Source organism: Vipera ursinii (genome assembly GCF_947247035.1).
Source record: "Vipera ursinii genome assembly, chromosome: 4".
In the NCBI taxonomy this organism is placed as follows: domain Eukaryota; kingdom Metazoa; phylum Chordata; class Lepidosauria; order Squamata; family Viperidae; genus Vipera; species Vipera ursinii.
This window is the reverse complement of record NC_139514.1, coordinates 35,229,175-35,243,182: the sequence shown is the minus strand read 5'-3', so window position 1 is coordinate 35,243,182 and position 14,008 is coordinate 35,229,175. Positions and strand designations below refer to the sequence as shown.

Sequence of the window (14,008 nt, the reverse complement as noted above, 5' to 3'; positions counted from 1 at the left end):
TATATCTGGCACCATTTATCTGACACCAAGTTTACATGGGTATAGGGTACAAGATGCTCTGGAGGAAGTTTGAGGTTGTTTCTGTCTTTGTTTTTGTGCCACAATAAATCTATAGCATGGCCTCCATTACTAGTTTTGTGTTTCCTGCCCCCAAAACCTGTCATTTTGGCAGTTGTGAACAGAAGTTCTCTAGAGGCAGCTCTTGGTTTCAAGTTACTCACTCCAAATTTAGATGGCAAGTTATCTTCAGGGGGACAACTTATTTTTCAATATGTGTCATCCAGTTACAGAAATCATATCTGACTGCACATGTGCTCTCGAAATGCCTTGTGCTTGACAGAGCAGATCCCATGCTCCTATTAGTTTATAATTCCACAGAAAGAGATCCTTAGAAGAGGAGGAGAGGCTGGCATTAAGCAGGGAATAGCATATCTTTCTTTCAACTGCATCTGTTTAGGCCAAGTTCCAGGTGAGCTTTAGATTATAAATCATTTTGAAAAAGGCAGCAGTGTTTTATTTTTTAGATGATTCATGTGCCTGTTGGGCTGAGCAGCAGGAGGTGGCATATCTTTTAAGAAGATAGTATCTCTTCCTTTGTCTAGAGTCCTTCAGGAAAAAAAATGATGTGTGTTGCCATTTTATTTTAAACAATATTTTAACTGACTGATTGCAATGGACTGATTGAAAACCTATTGGCCATCCTTATGCCCCTCAGATGTGTTGGAATTGAGCTCCAACACAGCTCAGATGAAAGAGGAAGTGTCATAAGGTTGAGAATGGCTGATCTAAACTATCTGTAAGGATCCGCTTCTGACACTATCAGTATTTTTATTTCTTATTTGTACTTCCTAGTAGTCAGAAATCATGTTAGATAGGCAGATATTTTCTTATGAATAGAGCCAAAGGGAATCAAAGTACTATTTACCTAACTAAAAACAGCAAGAATACTCACGTCATATACTCATGTCTTGCAAAGGATAATGTGTAAGAACATTCAGAATGTATTGCTGTTCCCTAGATCCAACTATTCATATATACATCTTAATAGAATTGGTGGCATTCTCCTCTGCTATCCCCATTGGGACAGGTGGAATACTTTTTGTACACTATAACTGTGTATGTCCCATAATGCTTGGGATAAAAATTGGATGTGCCATTAAGGTATGTTGATAAAAAAAGCAACTATTTTCATGACACTTAAAATCTTTTTAAAAATCATATATTATTAATAGAAAATTATGATTCACAATTCCAGCCTATGGTAAAAAATAGTGTCATATTTTGAAACAAAAACAAAAGCATATTGAAGGGATAATACAAAAATAATAAGAGAAAGAAAATACGTTGGTTTATTTGCAGATAAAGGGGAAGATGTGCCATGAAATGTTAGAATGATGTATTCATAACTGCTCAAATGAAGTTTTAACTAAATTATCTTACTTACCTTGTTCCCAGGTAAAAGGAGATCTAAAACTGCAAACCTAGTCCAGAGCAAACTATGTTTTCTTTTATTTTGTGCTTATGAATTAGCAAACACAAATAAATTTGAAGATATTAGCCTGACAGGTGTCTTAAGGAATTATTTTCTAGAATTGTGAATTTCATGGGAAATGATATGGGAGACTACTCAGTTCTTAGTGATGAAAATGGTGACAGAAGGATAGGGAACAAATACAATTGTCCCCGTTCTTCCTCTCTGTTTAATGAAGCAACTTGCACTTTAAGTTACCAGAACTATTCAAGAGAATTATGCACATATCTCACACTGATGAAAATGTAGATGGATTCTGTCATTCATTTTTTTAAACTTAGCTGAGTGCCTACTGTATATATATGAATTTTCAAAGAGATTGTTTGATTTCTCGGCTGTTTCAGTGTTATTTCAAACTTTACATATTCTGCTGTGCAACATCTATTTTCAGGAAAGATTAATATTGCCAGGTAGATAAATAAAGGTTGCACATAGATTAATTTAGAGAAACCTTATGATATAATGAGTAGGTAATATATGCGCAATACTTGTACAAAGGTTAGTTGCTGAATGTATTAAGAGTTATACTGTATATGATGGGACAAAAGTGAACCTAAGCTTAATGGATGGTTCAACATTAACCAGGGAATAAGATAAAAATGTGTATATCTCCTTGACTATTTAAGAAACTTATAAACATACAAAAATGATTTTGAGGTATTAGAATTTGGTTGACCGAGGATATTAATGTACATGAACTTTGTATGCAAATGTTGCCAAATGGTTGCCTCATGATTAGCAGCAATTGTGAGTAGAAAACAGCTAGATCAGTACTTTGGGCCAATCACTCTGTCTCATCTCAAACCATCTCACAACATGTTGTTGTTGGAAACACAGAAGACAGAAACATTATATACACTACATTGAGTTGTACAAGCAAGGATCTAAAAATTAATTTGTAAATGACAAATAACATGGCAGAGAAAATACATGTGAGTAATTAAGAGTTATACATGCATGTTAAAACTAGAAAAAGTAGATAAATATATATGCCTTGGCAGAATATTCACTAAGGATGGGTAAAATAGACAAAGAAATATTAAGACAAGTTAATTCTTAGAGAAAAGGAAAGAAAAACAGGAGTATAGTTGCATATTTTCTGACATATTTTTTAAAAAATTCCTTTAAAGTTGTTGTGAACTACAAATCATAGAGGTTTATGTATGTCTTTAAAAACATGTACTACCATATCCTTTTTTTTCCTTCCATACCTTAATACAGTTCCCTTCCTACAAGCTAAGGTAATATCAGGCCTGTAGTATGGAATTAATGGTTGTTGAAAGAAGCAAAAATGGCTGTATGTAATAAGGTATTTTTGCTCACTTTGTTATACAGAAGTGGAAAAATACAGTCAGAAAAAGCATAAAAGTAAGATGAATGAAATTCAAGTAGTGTACTTAAACAGTTATAAGGTAAACCAAGAAAAGATAAAGTCAAGATCCAGTGGGTGAATGAATATGTTTTGAATATACAGATTTCTTCTCGCTTTGAATTACAGGCATCTGGACAAGCGAAGTGGTAATATATATTTTGGATTTTTATATGTTCACAAAAGTGAAGGAATTATAAATAAAATGATAGGTAAAGACTGCGTGCTTTGTTAATATTATACTCCCATATTGCTTCTGGCAGAACAGTTTCAAGTTAAAATCTAATTTGCGAACAATCCCTAAGAATAATCCAGTTCATGATCAAGATTACAAAATCAATATTACATTGACTAGGACATTCCTCACATTCAAAGGCTATAACAACTACTTTTGATTTATGTATGACAATGGGTAGATTTCCATGCAAAACCTGTTGGAAAATGAATCCTATGCATGACAACTTAAAAAGTAATTTCTTTCGTAGAGGATTGTAGCTGAAGGCCTAGACGCTTTTTTTCACAGGATATATATACCCTTATCAATTCCAGGACAGGATGAAGACATTTATGCTGGATCCTTGTCAATTACACATAATAGCATTCACCTCAGGCACTGATTTTCCAGAAGAATTGTGTTGATTAATATCATGGATGTAGATATATAAATTTGGGAGTCACAGATTAAACCTGATGCTCTTCATGCTGCTGTAACATATTTTTGTAAAAACTAATATAGTCCCTGTAAAAAAACAAAGATTTTTTTTGTTAAAAATCATATTAAATAATGGAATATTTTTCAAAATGGTGTTCGTTTGCATTGGTCCTAGGAATAGGTGAAAACTAATTATGACCGTGATCCAGCTTTTGACCACTAGGAATTTTGAACAAGCCTTTTCCATTAATATCAAGACCACCTTCATGTCCAATTTGCTTTAGCACCTGGTGGAATTCATAACTAATGGAGAAAACTCAACTCTGCTATACAGAATAATGCCATACAGAATAATTCTCTAGTATTTTTATTATTCTTCAATCTATTAAAAAAAGAATTTGCTTCAGAAAGCCTTTTAAAGGTAACAAAAAAAATTCCAAAAACTTTCAGTGCTCTAAAAGAGGTGTTTTCACACATTTGGCTAAATCAGGAGTGTCAAACTCAATTTTATTGAGGGCCACATCAGTATTGTGGTTGCTCTCGGGGCCAAGTGGGTGTGGCTAGCATGGGTGTGGCCTACTGGGTGGGCAGGGCTTACTGGGTGGGCAGGGCCTACTGAGTGGGCATGGTCAGCTAGACATTGCTCATGTCAGGGACATCTGTGCAGGCCTGGGCAGGCCTGGGGCAGATCCAAGGGTCTCTGGTGGAGGAAGGTGGGACCGGGGTGAGTGCCAGGACATGGTCCATTGGAGGAGCCTCACCTTCCCTCTCAGGCCGTGCGGGGGTGGGGGGCGGACGGTGGCGCAGGCTGCCTAGAGTCTTGGGCAGCGGAGGCCAAGCACCCAGCCATCGAGTTCAGGGACCCCACAGCCCAGCCTAGCCTAGCACCATTTCCACAAGGGGACGCTCAGCTGCCCTTACCTCCTCCTCGAGGTTGCTGCTGCTGTGCTTGCTCTCCTTGGCCAAGTTGCTCATGGTGTTGCGGGAGGGCAAAATGTGTGGGTCAGAGGGAAGCCCACTCCCTCTCCATGTGAGGAGACCTGGCTTTGTAACCAAAGCATCCTCAGTGATAGGATGGGAAACCATCAGAAGAAGTCAGGAGGAGGGGACAAAGGGATGGCAAAAGGGCAGCAGGGCTGCTCAGGGCCAAGTGCTAAGGTAGGACATGCCTCAGACACTTCCTCCCTCTCATTATGATTTTCCTTCCTTCCTTCCTTCCTTCCTTCCTTCCTTCCTTCTTTCCTTTCCCCCTTTCTTCTTTTTTCTTCCCTCTTCATTCTCCTTTCCTTCTTCTTCCTTCCCCTCTTTCCTTCTTTTTTGTTTGTCTTTCCTCTTTCCCTTTCTCCTTTCCTGTCCCTTCTTGGATACTCAAATACAAAAAGGGAAACAGTTCTCAATGCCTCCTTGACTTGTGATCAAATGCCACTTTTGCTAGTAGTCTGTGGCCATTTAAAAGGCCGAGAACAAACCAGGCTCATTTTATACCATGCTTACATTTAGTGGAGGCGTCTACAGACAACAGTACAGGAGAACTGTCAAAATGGTGGCTGTGATAGTTGATCAGAGCTTCTCTGTTTTTTATGTGCAACAGCTTTAGCATTAGCATTTAGGAAAAGAGGTAAGTTAGTTGTTTTTCTATTAATAGAGCTCATTAAAAGAGCTCTCTTGCAGCGACCCTGCCATGGTCTAATTCAGACTGGAAATATAGCAAAGGAAAATATTTTCCTTTACTCTGCTTTGGCGCTGATCTACAACCTGGTTGCATCCATCAAAGACAGAATGTGCTCAGCCTTAGATCCATGGGGCAGCCCTGAAACCAGCCCTGGAACCAGCAAGGAGCTACCCCGCCACTTCTGTCCTGCCTCCTGGGTGTGCATATAGGAGATGGCCAGAGCTGGCATCCTGGGTGAAGTCAGTCTGCAGGGCAAGACAGCCAGCAGGGATGCAGGACTCCACTTGCGCACGCACCCAGAGGGGCTGCCCCATGGATCTAAGGCTGAGCACATTCTGGCTTTGATGGATGCAACCAGGTTGTAGATCAGCACCATCACCCCTCCCACCAGCACCTTCAGCCTCGCAGCAATGAGGCTTTCCTTTCACTGGGACAGCCCCCGCCCTCCCACATAGGATAGCAAGGCCAGAGGCAACAAGGCAGTGCTGGCAAACTTTCCCCCTGCCATTACTCCTTCCTGAGCACAGAGGAAGGAAAGAGATGAGAAGGAGAGAAGGAAGGAAGAAAGGAATGAAGGAATGAAGTTTCCACGGAGCAGCCCTGGAATCAGCAAGGAGCTGCCTCGCTGCCTCTGCCCCACCGGCATCCTGGGTGAAGTCGACCTGCAGGGCAAGACAGTCAGCAGGGATGCTGGACTCTGCTTGCGGTGTGCCCAGGGGGCGGGGCAGGGCTGCCCCGTGGATCTAAGGCTGAGCACGTTCTGGCTTTGATGGACACAACCAGGTTGTAAATCAGTTCCCTGTTGGCCTGGGCCAGGCTGAGGTAAGGCAGGCCGGTCCTTCACTGTTTCCAGAGCAGGTCCCTGGGCTGGGTGAAACCACATAGTAGGCTGGCCCTGGCCCACGGGCCTTGTGTTTGACATGTCTAGGCTAAATTAAAGTCAGTGGATCCATAGCCTTCTACATCATAATGAAATTCATTCCAAGATTTCATGCCAAGAGTAAAGAAGTCTTGTCACTAACAAATCATTGGGAATTTCTCCTTCTTCAGGAATGCCCTGCCAATTCTTATCCCCAGTGCCAAATTCTCGTTTTGCATGGCATCATGTAACACCTACAGTTCTTCATATAAGGATTCACCAGTGTAAAGCAAGCATTTTAAAGTTCCCCATGTATTATATCTATTTATTAGGCTACTTAGCAATGGATGGTTCTGCTAGCAATCATTTCTAAATTACACATTTCAAAAATATTAATAAATATCTTTGTGTGATTTCTCATATAACCCATGTGTTAATATCCATCCCATTAAATGCTGTAAATAAAGAAATTCTTTCAAAAGTTTCCAATTCCATGATTTACCTGGCTATGTCCATGGAATACTGTGATGATCTCTTCAGTAGTGACCAATATTCACTCATCTGATTAGAATAAAAATGTGATTCAGTTTTACAAGGAAAAGATGTTCTATGGACATTAGTTAGTACTGGCAATCTCAGAGAAGCTAAAGATTATCATTCTTACATGTAGTCTGAACAGAAAGACAGTATATAAACTGAAATAATAACAATTTGGACACCTCCCAGTACCCCAAAAAAGCACATTGTCTTTTGCAATTAATGCTGTCCTAATATGGTAATTATAATTCCCAACCAGTATGATAGGCAGTCCTGCATTTATCCTTCTGCAATTTTGCAGTATTTTTTTCTTTTCTTTTTTTCCTTTTTCCCTTCCTTCCTTCCTTCCTTCCTTCCTTCCTTCCTTCCTTCCTTCCTTCCTTTTTTTCGAGGATGAATCTGGTTATCATGGTTTAGTTTACTTTATTTTTATTATATAACAGAATTAACCCAATATAGAAAGGAAGGGAAGGGAAAACACACTACCTCATAGCAATTGCTGATTTTGCATGAAAATATAAGAGAAAAACACAAACTGAGAGCATATATGACTAAGATTCAAAAATTAATTAAAATCCAAAATTTTCATAGAATCAGAGTAGAAAAGGAACTTAAAGATTACTACTCTGTCCTCCATGATCAGGAATATTCTACACAATATTGAATTTAATGAATAAATATAGAATTCTAATCAATGACCATTACATGTCTGTCTCCATAAAAAGCAAATAGATTCACGCAATGTGGCAATCTGTTCTTCTGGCTGACAGCTTATACAGTCAGGAACTTTCTTCTGATTCTACTTCCATGTAATTTTAATTCATTTTTTCTACTCCTGTGCCCTGGGGCAATAGAGACTAAGACTACTTTTCTTTCTGGGTGAACATGCTTCTTAATGTTTCATCCCCAGAAAGACATTTCTGTAATTGCTATATTAGGAATTTTTTTATTTCTTAATGTAAGATGCCATTGAAAAACAAATAAAGAATTACAGGGGTGAGAATGATAACAAATTACTTTTCAGTATATTTAAAAAGCAAGAACAAAAAAATTAAAGACTTCACGTTCACAAAATTAGATTGTACCATATTCTGAATTTCTAATTTCTTAGCCTGAGACTCCTTTGTGTCCTCATTTATTTCTCAATTGTTCACAGTGAATATATGATCATTATTTTCTTTTTTGCACAGAGTAAGACTGGAGAAGTGTTAGCTATTTACAGTGCTTTTTTTTGTAAAAGAAAAAGGTGCCGGAACTCACATGTTATACAACCCGCCTTGCCTACCCTACAAGGTTCCATCCAAAAACGGTGCCGGAACTCCATTCTGAGCGTTCTATGACAAAAAAAGCCCTGGCTATTTAAACATAAACATCAGAATTTAATCCCTTAGCACCAGGCCCATCCCAGATGAGTTGTGGTTATAAACCATGATCCTCAGACCGAGAATTCTGAAATGTTCTTCCAATTCTGTCTATAAGGATTATGATTTTGATATTTCTGAATGTGTGATTGAAAAACCAAGTAGATCAAAAGCCCTATAATGAATCTGATGAACTCTATTTTTTAAACCGTACTAGTATCTCAGCAAAATCTTTGATTGTGAATGGGCGTGTGGGGTATGTTTCAAGCTCCATTCAGCCCTTGAACTGACTGCATTACTTTAGATGAGTCATTTCTGCTCTGCTGAAGTCTTCATCACAAGGTTTTAGGCCAGCATAGAGCCATAAGCTCCCCCAGGGAACAGTGAATTAGAAATTAAGTAATAAATACAGGTTTTTAAAATGTTAGAAAAGGTCAGTACCTGTTCAGACACTGTAAATGCATGCCAATTGGGTGGGTAGGGTAGCCTCTTAAGTCCTAAAAATTCATTATCTTCTTCTTGAGAGGCAAATGGTAGTCCCCAAGCCACTGAAATGATAAAGCCACAGGCTTAACAATCATGGGTTCAGAACATATACAAAATCTAAAATATACAGCTGTATACCAGATTTTTCTAACCTGATGATCTCCAGATATGTGCTACTCACAGGGATCTGCATGGGGGCAATTGACATATGTGTCATCTGGGGTCATCACACAAATGAAATGAATTATGTATGTTACATCAATCACAGATAATGCCATAATAATACATATGACTTCATTGAGCCTTTTCCTGGATGCTAGATTCTACCCATATCTTTTGGTCACACCAAGTATGGAAAATGTAGTTATATTCTATGTTAGTTATATTCCATGCTAGGCAATTTTTTTTCTAAGTTTTTAATATTACTAAACATGATATTAATAGGTTAAGCTACCTTTTATAATCACAAAACCAAACATTATTTTGAAAGAAAAATATACCTAGTCTGAGTCATCATAACTTTCCAGTTGCAATGAATTTTACCCACTGAAACTGAATTTCTTAGGCTTTAAGAGCACTTCATTGCAGTTCTTTGTGAATTTCAGCAATTCATTTAAACAAAATTAATATACATATTTCAAGAACGAGCATAATGTGATTTAAAAGCTTTACCTGTAAGCAGAGTAACACAGGTCATCACATGAAGCATTATAATACTCATGGTGCCTTCTCTGGAGTTGGAAAAGTAAAAATTGTATCCTTTTTGACCATTTAATTCCCTTTGCTTTATCAATCATTTACTCTGTGTCTGAACAGTTGTGCAGAAAGAGGGCAGAGTCCATTGTTGCATTTTTATGTTCCATCGACCTCCCTGTGCCCTTTAGACTTTCTTACATGGAAGTTTTGATTCACTTCAGACATGTTTTTCCCTTCCATGAATGGACACTGGACCCATTAAACTTTAAACTTTATTGCAAACATGTTTCCAGTATTTTTGCCTTGTGACCAGAGCTGAGTGAAACTACATTCCTTCTTGCAATGAAGGCCAATATGGTTCCTTTTTGCTGTTCCCCAATATAAGGAAATCACAGACAGCTCGCTTTTTTGTTGGTGATTCTCTTCTACAGCTACCTAGGATGGACTAACTTAAGGAGTCCAATATAACTCTCCTTTCCATATTCTACCTGCTCATCATTCCATCACCTGAGGAAGTGCAGGCCAACTTGTTACAGACTTCTATCAGCATCTCTACCCATCAACTACCTTCCACATTTATTATTGTGCAACTACATATTAAGCCAATGTGGATAAGATAGGTAGGCAAGCATGGAGTCGAGAAATTTACAATCAAGATCATGGCTTGAATATTTTGGTTTTTTTAAATGTGGTAAATTGCAGATGGCAACCTGCAGCTTTAAGGCATCTTGTGATCCTCAGGATAATTTTAGTTTTCTCACCAATATTCATGAAAGGATTTTACCAAGACTAATCACTCCACTTCTTTGAACCAATTTGTATTAATACAACTGGTTTCTGCACTTCCACTATCCTACTTCCAAGCTGGATAGCATGGTTCTTTACTAGATGGGTGGTTGAAATTCAAGCCTTTGTCAAAGGGAAGCAACCCTTCCAAGATCTTCAATATCTAGATCAGTGTGGGGAAATATGGCCCTTTTATGACTTGTGGACTTCAACTCCTAGAATTCTTGAGCTCAGATCTAGACCATTCAACAACCAGTTATATTGGCTAGGGAATTCTGGGAGTTCACATATGCTACAGTTGTGGAACACTAGACCTTGTCTAAAATCAAGAAAAGAAAAGACCAAAGTCAGAGGAAAAAGGATATTCCCTTTTCATTTTGGTGTCTGACCCCACCTTTGATTAAGCCCATTTACCATGGAGTCCTGTGTAATATAGGTTGTGACAGAAAAAAACTATTAAAATAGGTCAGAATATAGGAAACTGTTATACATCTTACAGGTGTGAATGCTTTGGAAATAATACAGAAAACTGGCCTTGTCCCTTGCCAGTGTGGGGCTGCAGGACCTCTTCAAAGACCCATGTTTTTTTTTTAATCTACTTTGAAAGGATGCCTCAGGCATATCCCTGCTCCTTTCAAAAGCCTTTTTTGAATCATTTTCAAAGTATATGTGTATGCATACCATATGTCTTTTTTCTTTCACTGAATATTTTGAAAGAAATTCCACACAGGTGATGGAAAATATGTGAGTAGGATCATTTCCTGCTACATGAATCTGAATTTTGGAATAGTCCTAAAAATACTGAATTCTTAGGAAAGATTTGTTATAGTACAAGTATGGGAGTCCATTGCTTTTTGCATTAACAAGATACAAACTGAAGTCTTCTTTCACCATACAAAGAAGTAAACAAGCAAATCTCAAGTGTTGCTTTGCACTGCAAATTTATTAATTTGAAGCAAATAACAATAATTGTTTTCTTTATTTCATAATACTGGAGTTGAAAAGGATCATTTAAGCCATCAAGTGCAACATGTTCAGCATATAAATCTGAATCAAAGAATGATTGAAGGACAGCTTTTCATTCACTGCTTGAAAGAGGATCTGACTGTCTCTCTAGAATTGAATCCACTATTGAACTCTTTTTGGAGCCTTGGAATGGAGGAAACATTTTGGTCACTAATCTGGTGCTTATGAGCTATTTGTGTGGATCTTTTGCAAGGGCAATTAAAATTCATAACTGTTAAATCTTCTAATTGTGCTTTTCAGAGGAGCTAGTTTGCAATTCACATAACTGCAAGCCGTGATTTTTGAAACTAATTTCAAGTGATTGGTTTGGGTGCAATGTCTTATTTACAAACCACCAAGTTCCAATGCACCCTAGTACAGATATGATGGATGGGGGAGGAGGGGGTTGTGTGAGCTCTGAGTCACTTGACCCCTGGCCACTTGTCTGGATAAATCCCTGCAGTTTTCTTCGCAACCTTTTTGGAAGCAGTTTACTACTGCTTCCTTAAGATTGAAAGAGAGTGACTGACCAGGCACCAAGCTGGCTTTGTGCCTAAATCAGACTTAGAATTCACCGTCTCCTAGATAGTAGCCTAGTGCCTACACTAAACTAGCTCTCTGTGATGGAGTATAATGAATATTTGTGCCCACTAAAAGTGATGTGCTTGATAAGAAGTACAGTACACAGAGTAATGAATAGGTATCATATACAGTAGCTTGGACTGTTTAACTTTCCCCTCCTCACGTCGTTGCAAGGTTGTTAACGTCAATCACTGTCTCCGCAAGAGGGCGCCTACGGTCTGCCTCTCTTGCCCTTCTCTTTTCGGCAGCCTTTTCGCAGCCACGCCCTGGTCGCAATGCGTTGCACGTCGGTCCTCCACTCTCGGAGACGAAGCTACTCAGTGCTGTTTCTCCCTGGCCGTGCTCATGGCTGAATCCGCTGTCTATGGAGCTCTGCGTAGAGCGGAATTAACGCTGGAGTTTTTGCATGCAAACTCGTGAGTGAGACAAGTGACTGCCTCTCTCTTTGTGTCGATACCTTGATTAGGCTCTGCCCTCAACGGGCAGCAGAACAAAAAAAAAGTCCTTGTTTTCCTGAATAATAGTGAGAAAGAACGGCTCACTTTTTTATAAAGATTTTTTTCATTTTAATTTAATTTAATTTAATTTTTAATTTAATCCCATTTATATCCCGCCCTTCTCCGAAGACTCGGGGCGGCTTACAATTTAAGCACAAACCAGTGTGCTTAGCAATAGATTTTGAACCCAAGGAATAATGAAATTATGGGAGCTTGGATCAAACGGTTGACTAAATAAATGTTTTTCAAACTGCGAAATTCAAGGAATTGAAGTCTACATACCTTAAAATTTCCAAATATGGAAAACACTTAACAAATAGAAGGCGGGGAATAGTTTTTGTGCCGTTCTGCACAACGTTTGCTTGGGAATATATATGTCCTACTGATTTAAATGGAATAAAAATTCCTGAGATTGTGGTATAGGTACACTTGCTAGCACATAAATTTTTGTTGATTACATCTTTTAGGATCCACGATATTTCATGATAATAAACACTTTAAGAAATTGTGTCTTAATATAATTGAGTAGAGTTGCGTGTTTCATACATTAGATTATTGGGTAAATTTACTATTCAAGTCAATGGTGGCGTTTAATGGTGGTAATTCATGGGTAAGTATGAACAGGTTTTTAATTTTAGGCAATAAGACACCCCTAGGGAACTCAATCTATATTGCAATCATTAATTGATTTGTTAGAAACAAATCTAACAGTAAGCCTGAAAAATCACAAGGGCTAAGTATAAACCAGAAACATTAACTAGAATGTTGAAAATAATAAGGTTCAATTAAAAAGATAAGCCTGTCCTAAACTTAATGTTTGAAATAAGCTACATCCAGCAGGCTACTCATGTGGTCCGTGTTCTTGTCTGCTTGTTAGGGGTAAATCTGCTGGGTGTATCTTATGATTTATGATTATTGTATTTTATGATTATGATCATATTTATTACTTGTTGCTTGTATGTGAACTGAGAGCTTATGCACTGGAGACAGATTCCTTGTGTATTCAATCATACTGGGCCAATAAAGAATTCTATTTTGCTATGACATATAGAAAATTAATTGATATTACTTTCCCATTTATGCACAAATATCAAAGCAGTATTTATCTCCCCCACCTTTTCCTTTGACTTTTTCATATTTCAAAGACTGTGGGATTCTAATGCACTCCAAATCCTTTTTTGTATTGCCATTTTGTGCATGTATAATTCATCCCTGTGTTTTCTGGCTTCTTTTGTGTTAAAATTGCTTCTTAATGCTTCTTTCTAGCACAACACATGACTTTCTTTTTGGAGCAATAGCTGAATTGATTGACAATTCACGGTAAATATGTTTCTTTTAAGGTCCATGTTTTATAATAAGCTAAGCTTTTCATTCTGGTACCTATCCTAGTGGCCTTTTATTCTGCAGTGGCCTTTTATTCTGTTCTGTACTGCCCTAGTAGCTACTTACACCTGAAGGCTGGACCTTCTCACCAAGTTCAGTGACTGGATAATGGAGCTGGTATGGACTGACAAAAAAAAACCCTAATTGGTTGTTGGTTTTTTTGCTTCATTTAATTTAATGCTGTTATTTAAGAAATCAGCTGTAGTCTTGTACATCTCTTTTGGAGAATGGGCAAGAATCAATGTCACCCATTGATTGTGCTGAGTTTTGGTGCTCTATTGAAGCTTAGTGAACCTTCAGGCTTATTTACTACGCTTCTAACTGCAGTTTCTGGGTGATATACAAACTAGTTAAAAACTTTATTCTTGAACATGAAGCAGAAAAACTAACCCAGAAAACTGCACAGTTTACAAGATAAAATAATCAGGCAGCCATGAGAATGATAGTGAACAAAGCATAAGGAAATTCTTATTTTTCATTGCCTTTATAAGTTGTAGGGATGGGAGATCTTGTCAAATCAACTGCAAAATTAACCTCCCCGGTGCTTTTTTGATGGTATTTTCCCCCTAGAACTGCTCATATTAGGTGCCAT

At 38.0% G+C, this 14,008-nt stretch overlaps 1 protein-coding gene across 5 annotated transcripts in view; it reads left to right on the top strand.

Moving 5' to 3' along the window:
• Positions 1-419: 419 nt before the first annotated feature.
• MORC1 (MORC family CW-type zinc finger 1) overlaps positions 420-14,008 on the top strand; it is an 81,082-nt gene continuing 67,493 nt past the window's right edge. For 3 of the 5 annotated variants that reach the window (XM_083362628.1, XM_083362629.1, XM_083362627.1), the window contains exons 1-2: positions 11,824-11,952; positions 13,300-13,353. In XM_083362628.1, coding sequence (XP_083218754.1) covers positions 11,882-11,952; positions 13,300-13,353 — 125 coding nt within the window. In that variant the 5' untranslated portion in view covers positions 11,824-11,881. Of the gene's footprint in view, positions 470-11,823; positions 11,953-13,299; positions 13,354-14,008 lie in introns of those variants that run through there. The other 2 variants (XM_083362631.1, XM_083362630.1) reach the window with 1 other exon arrangement.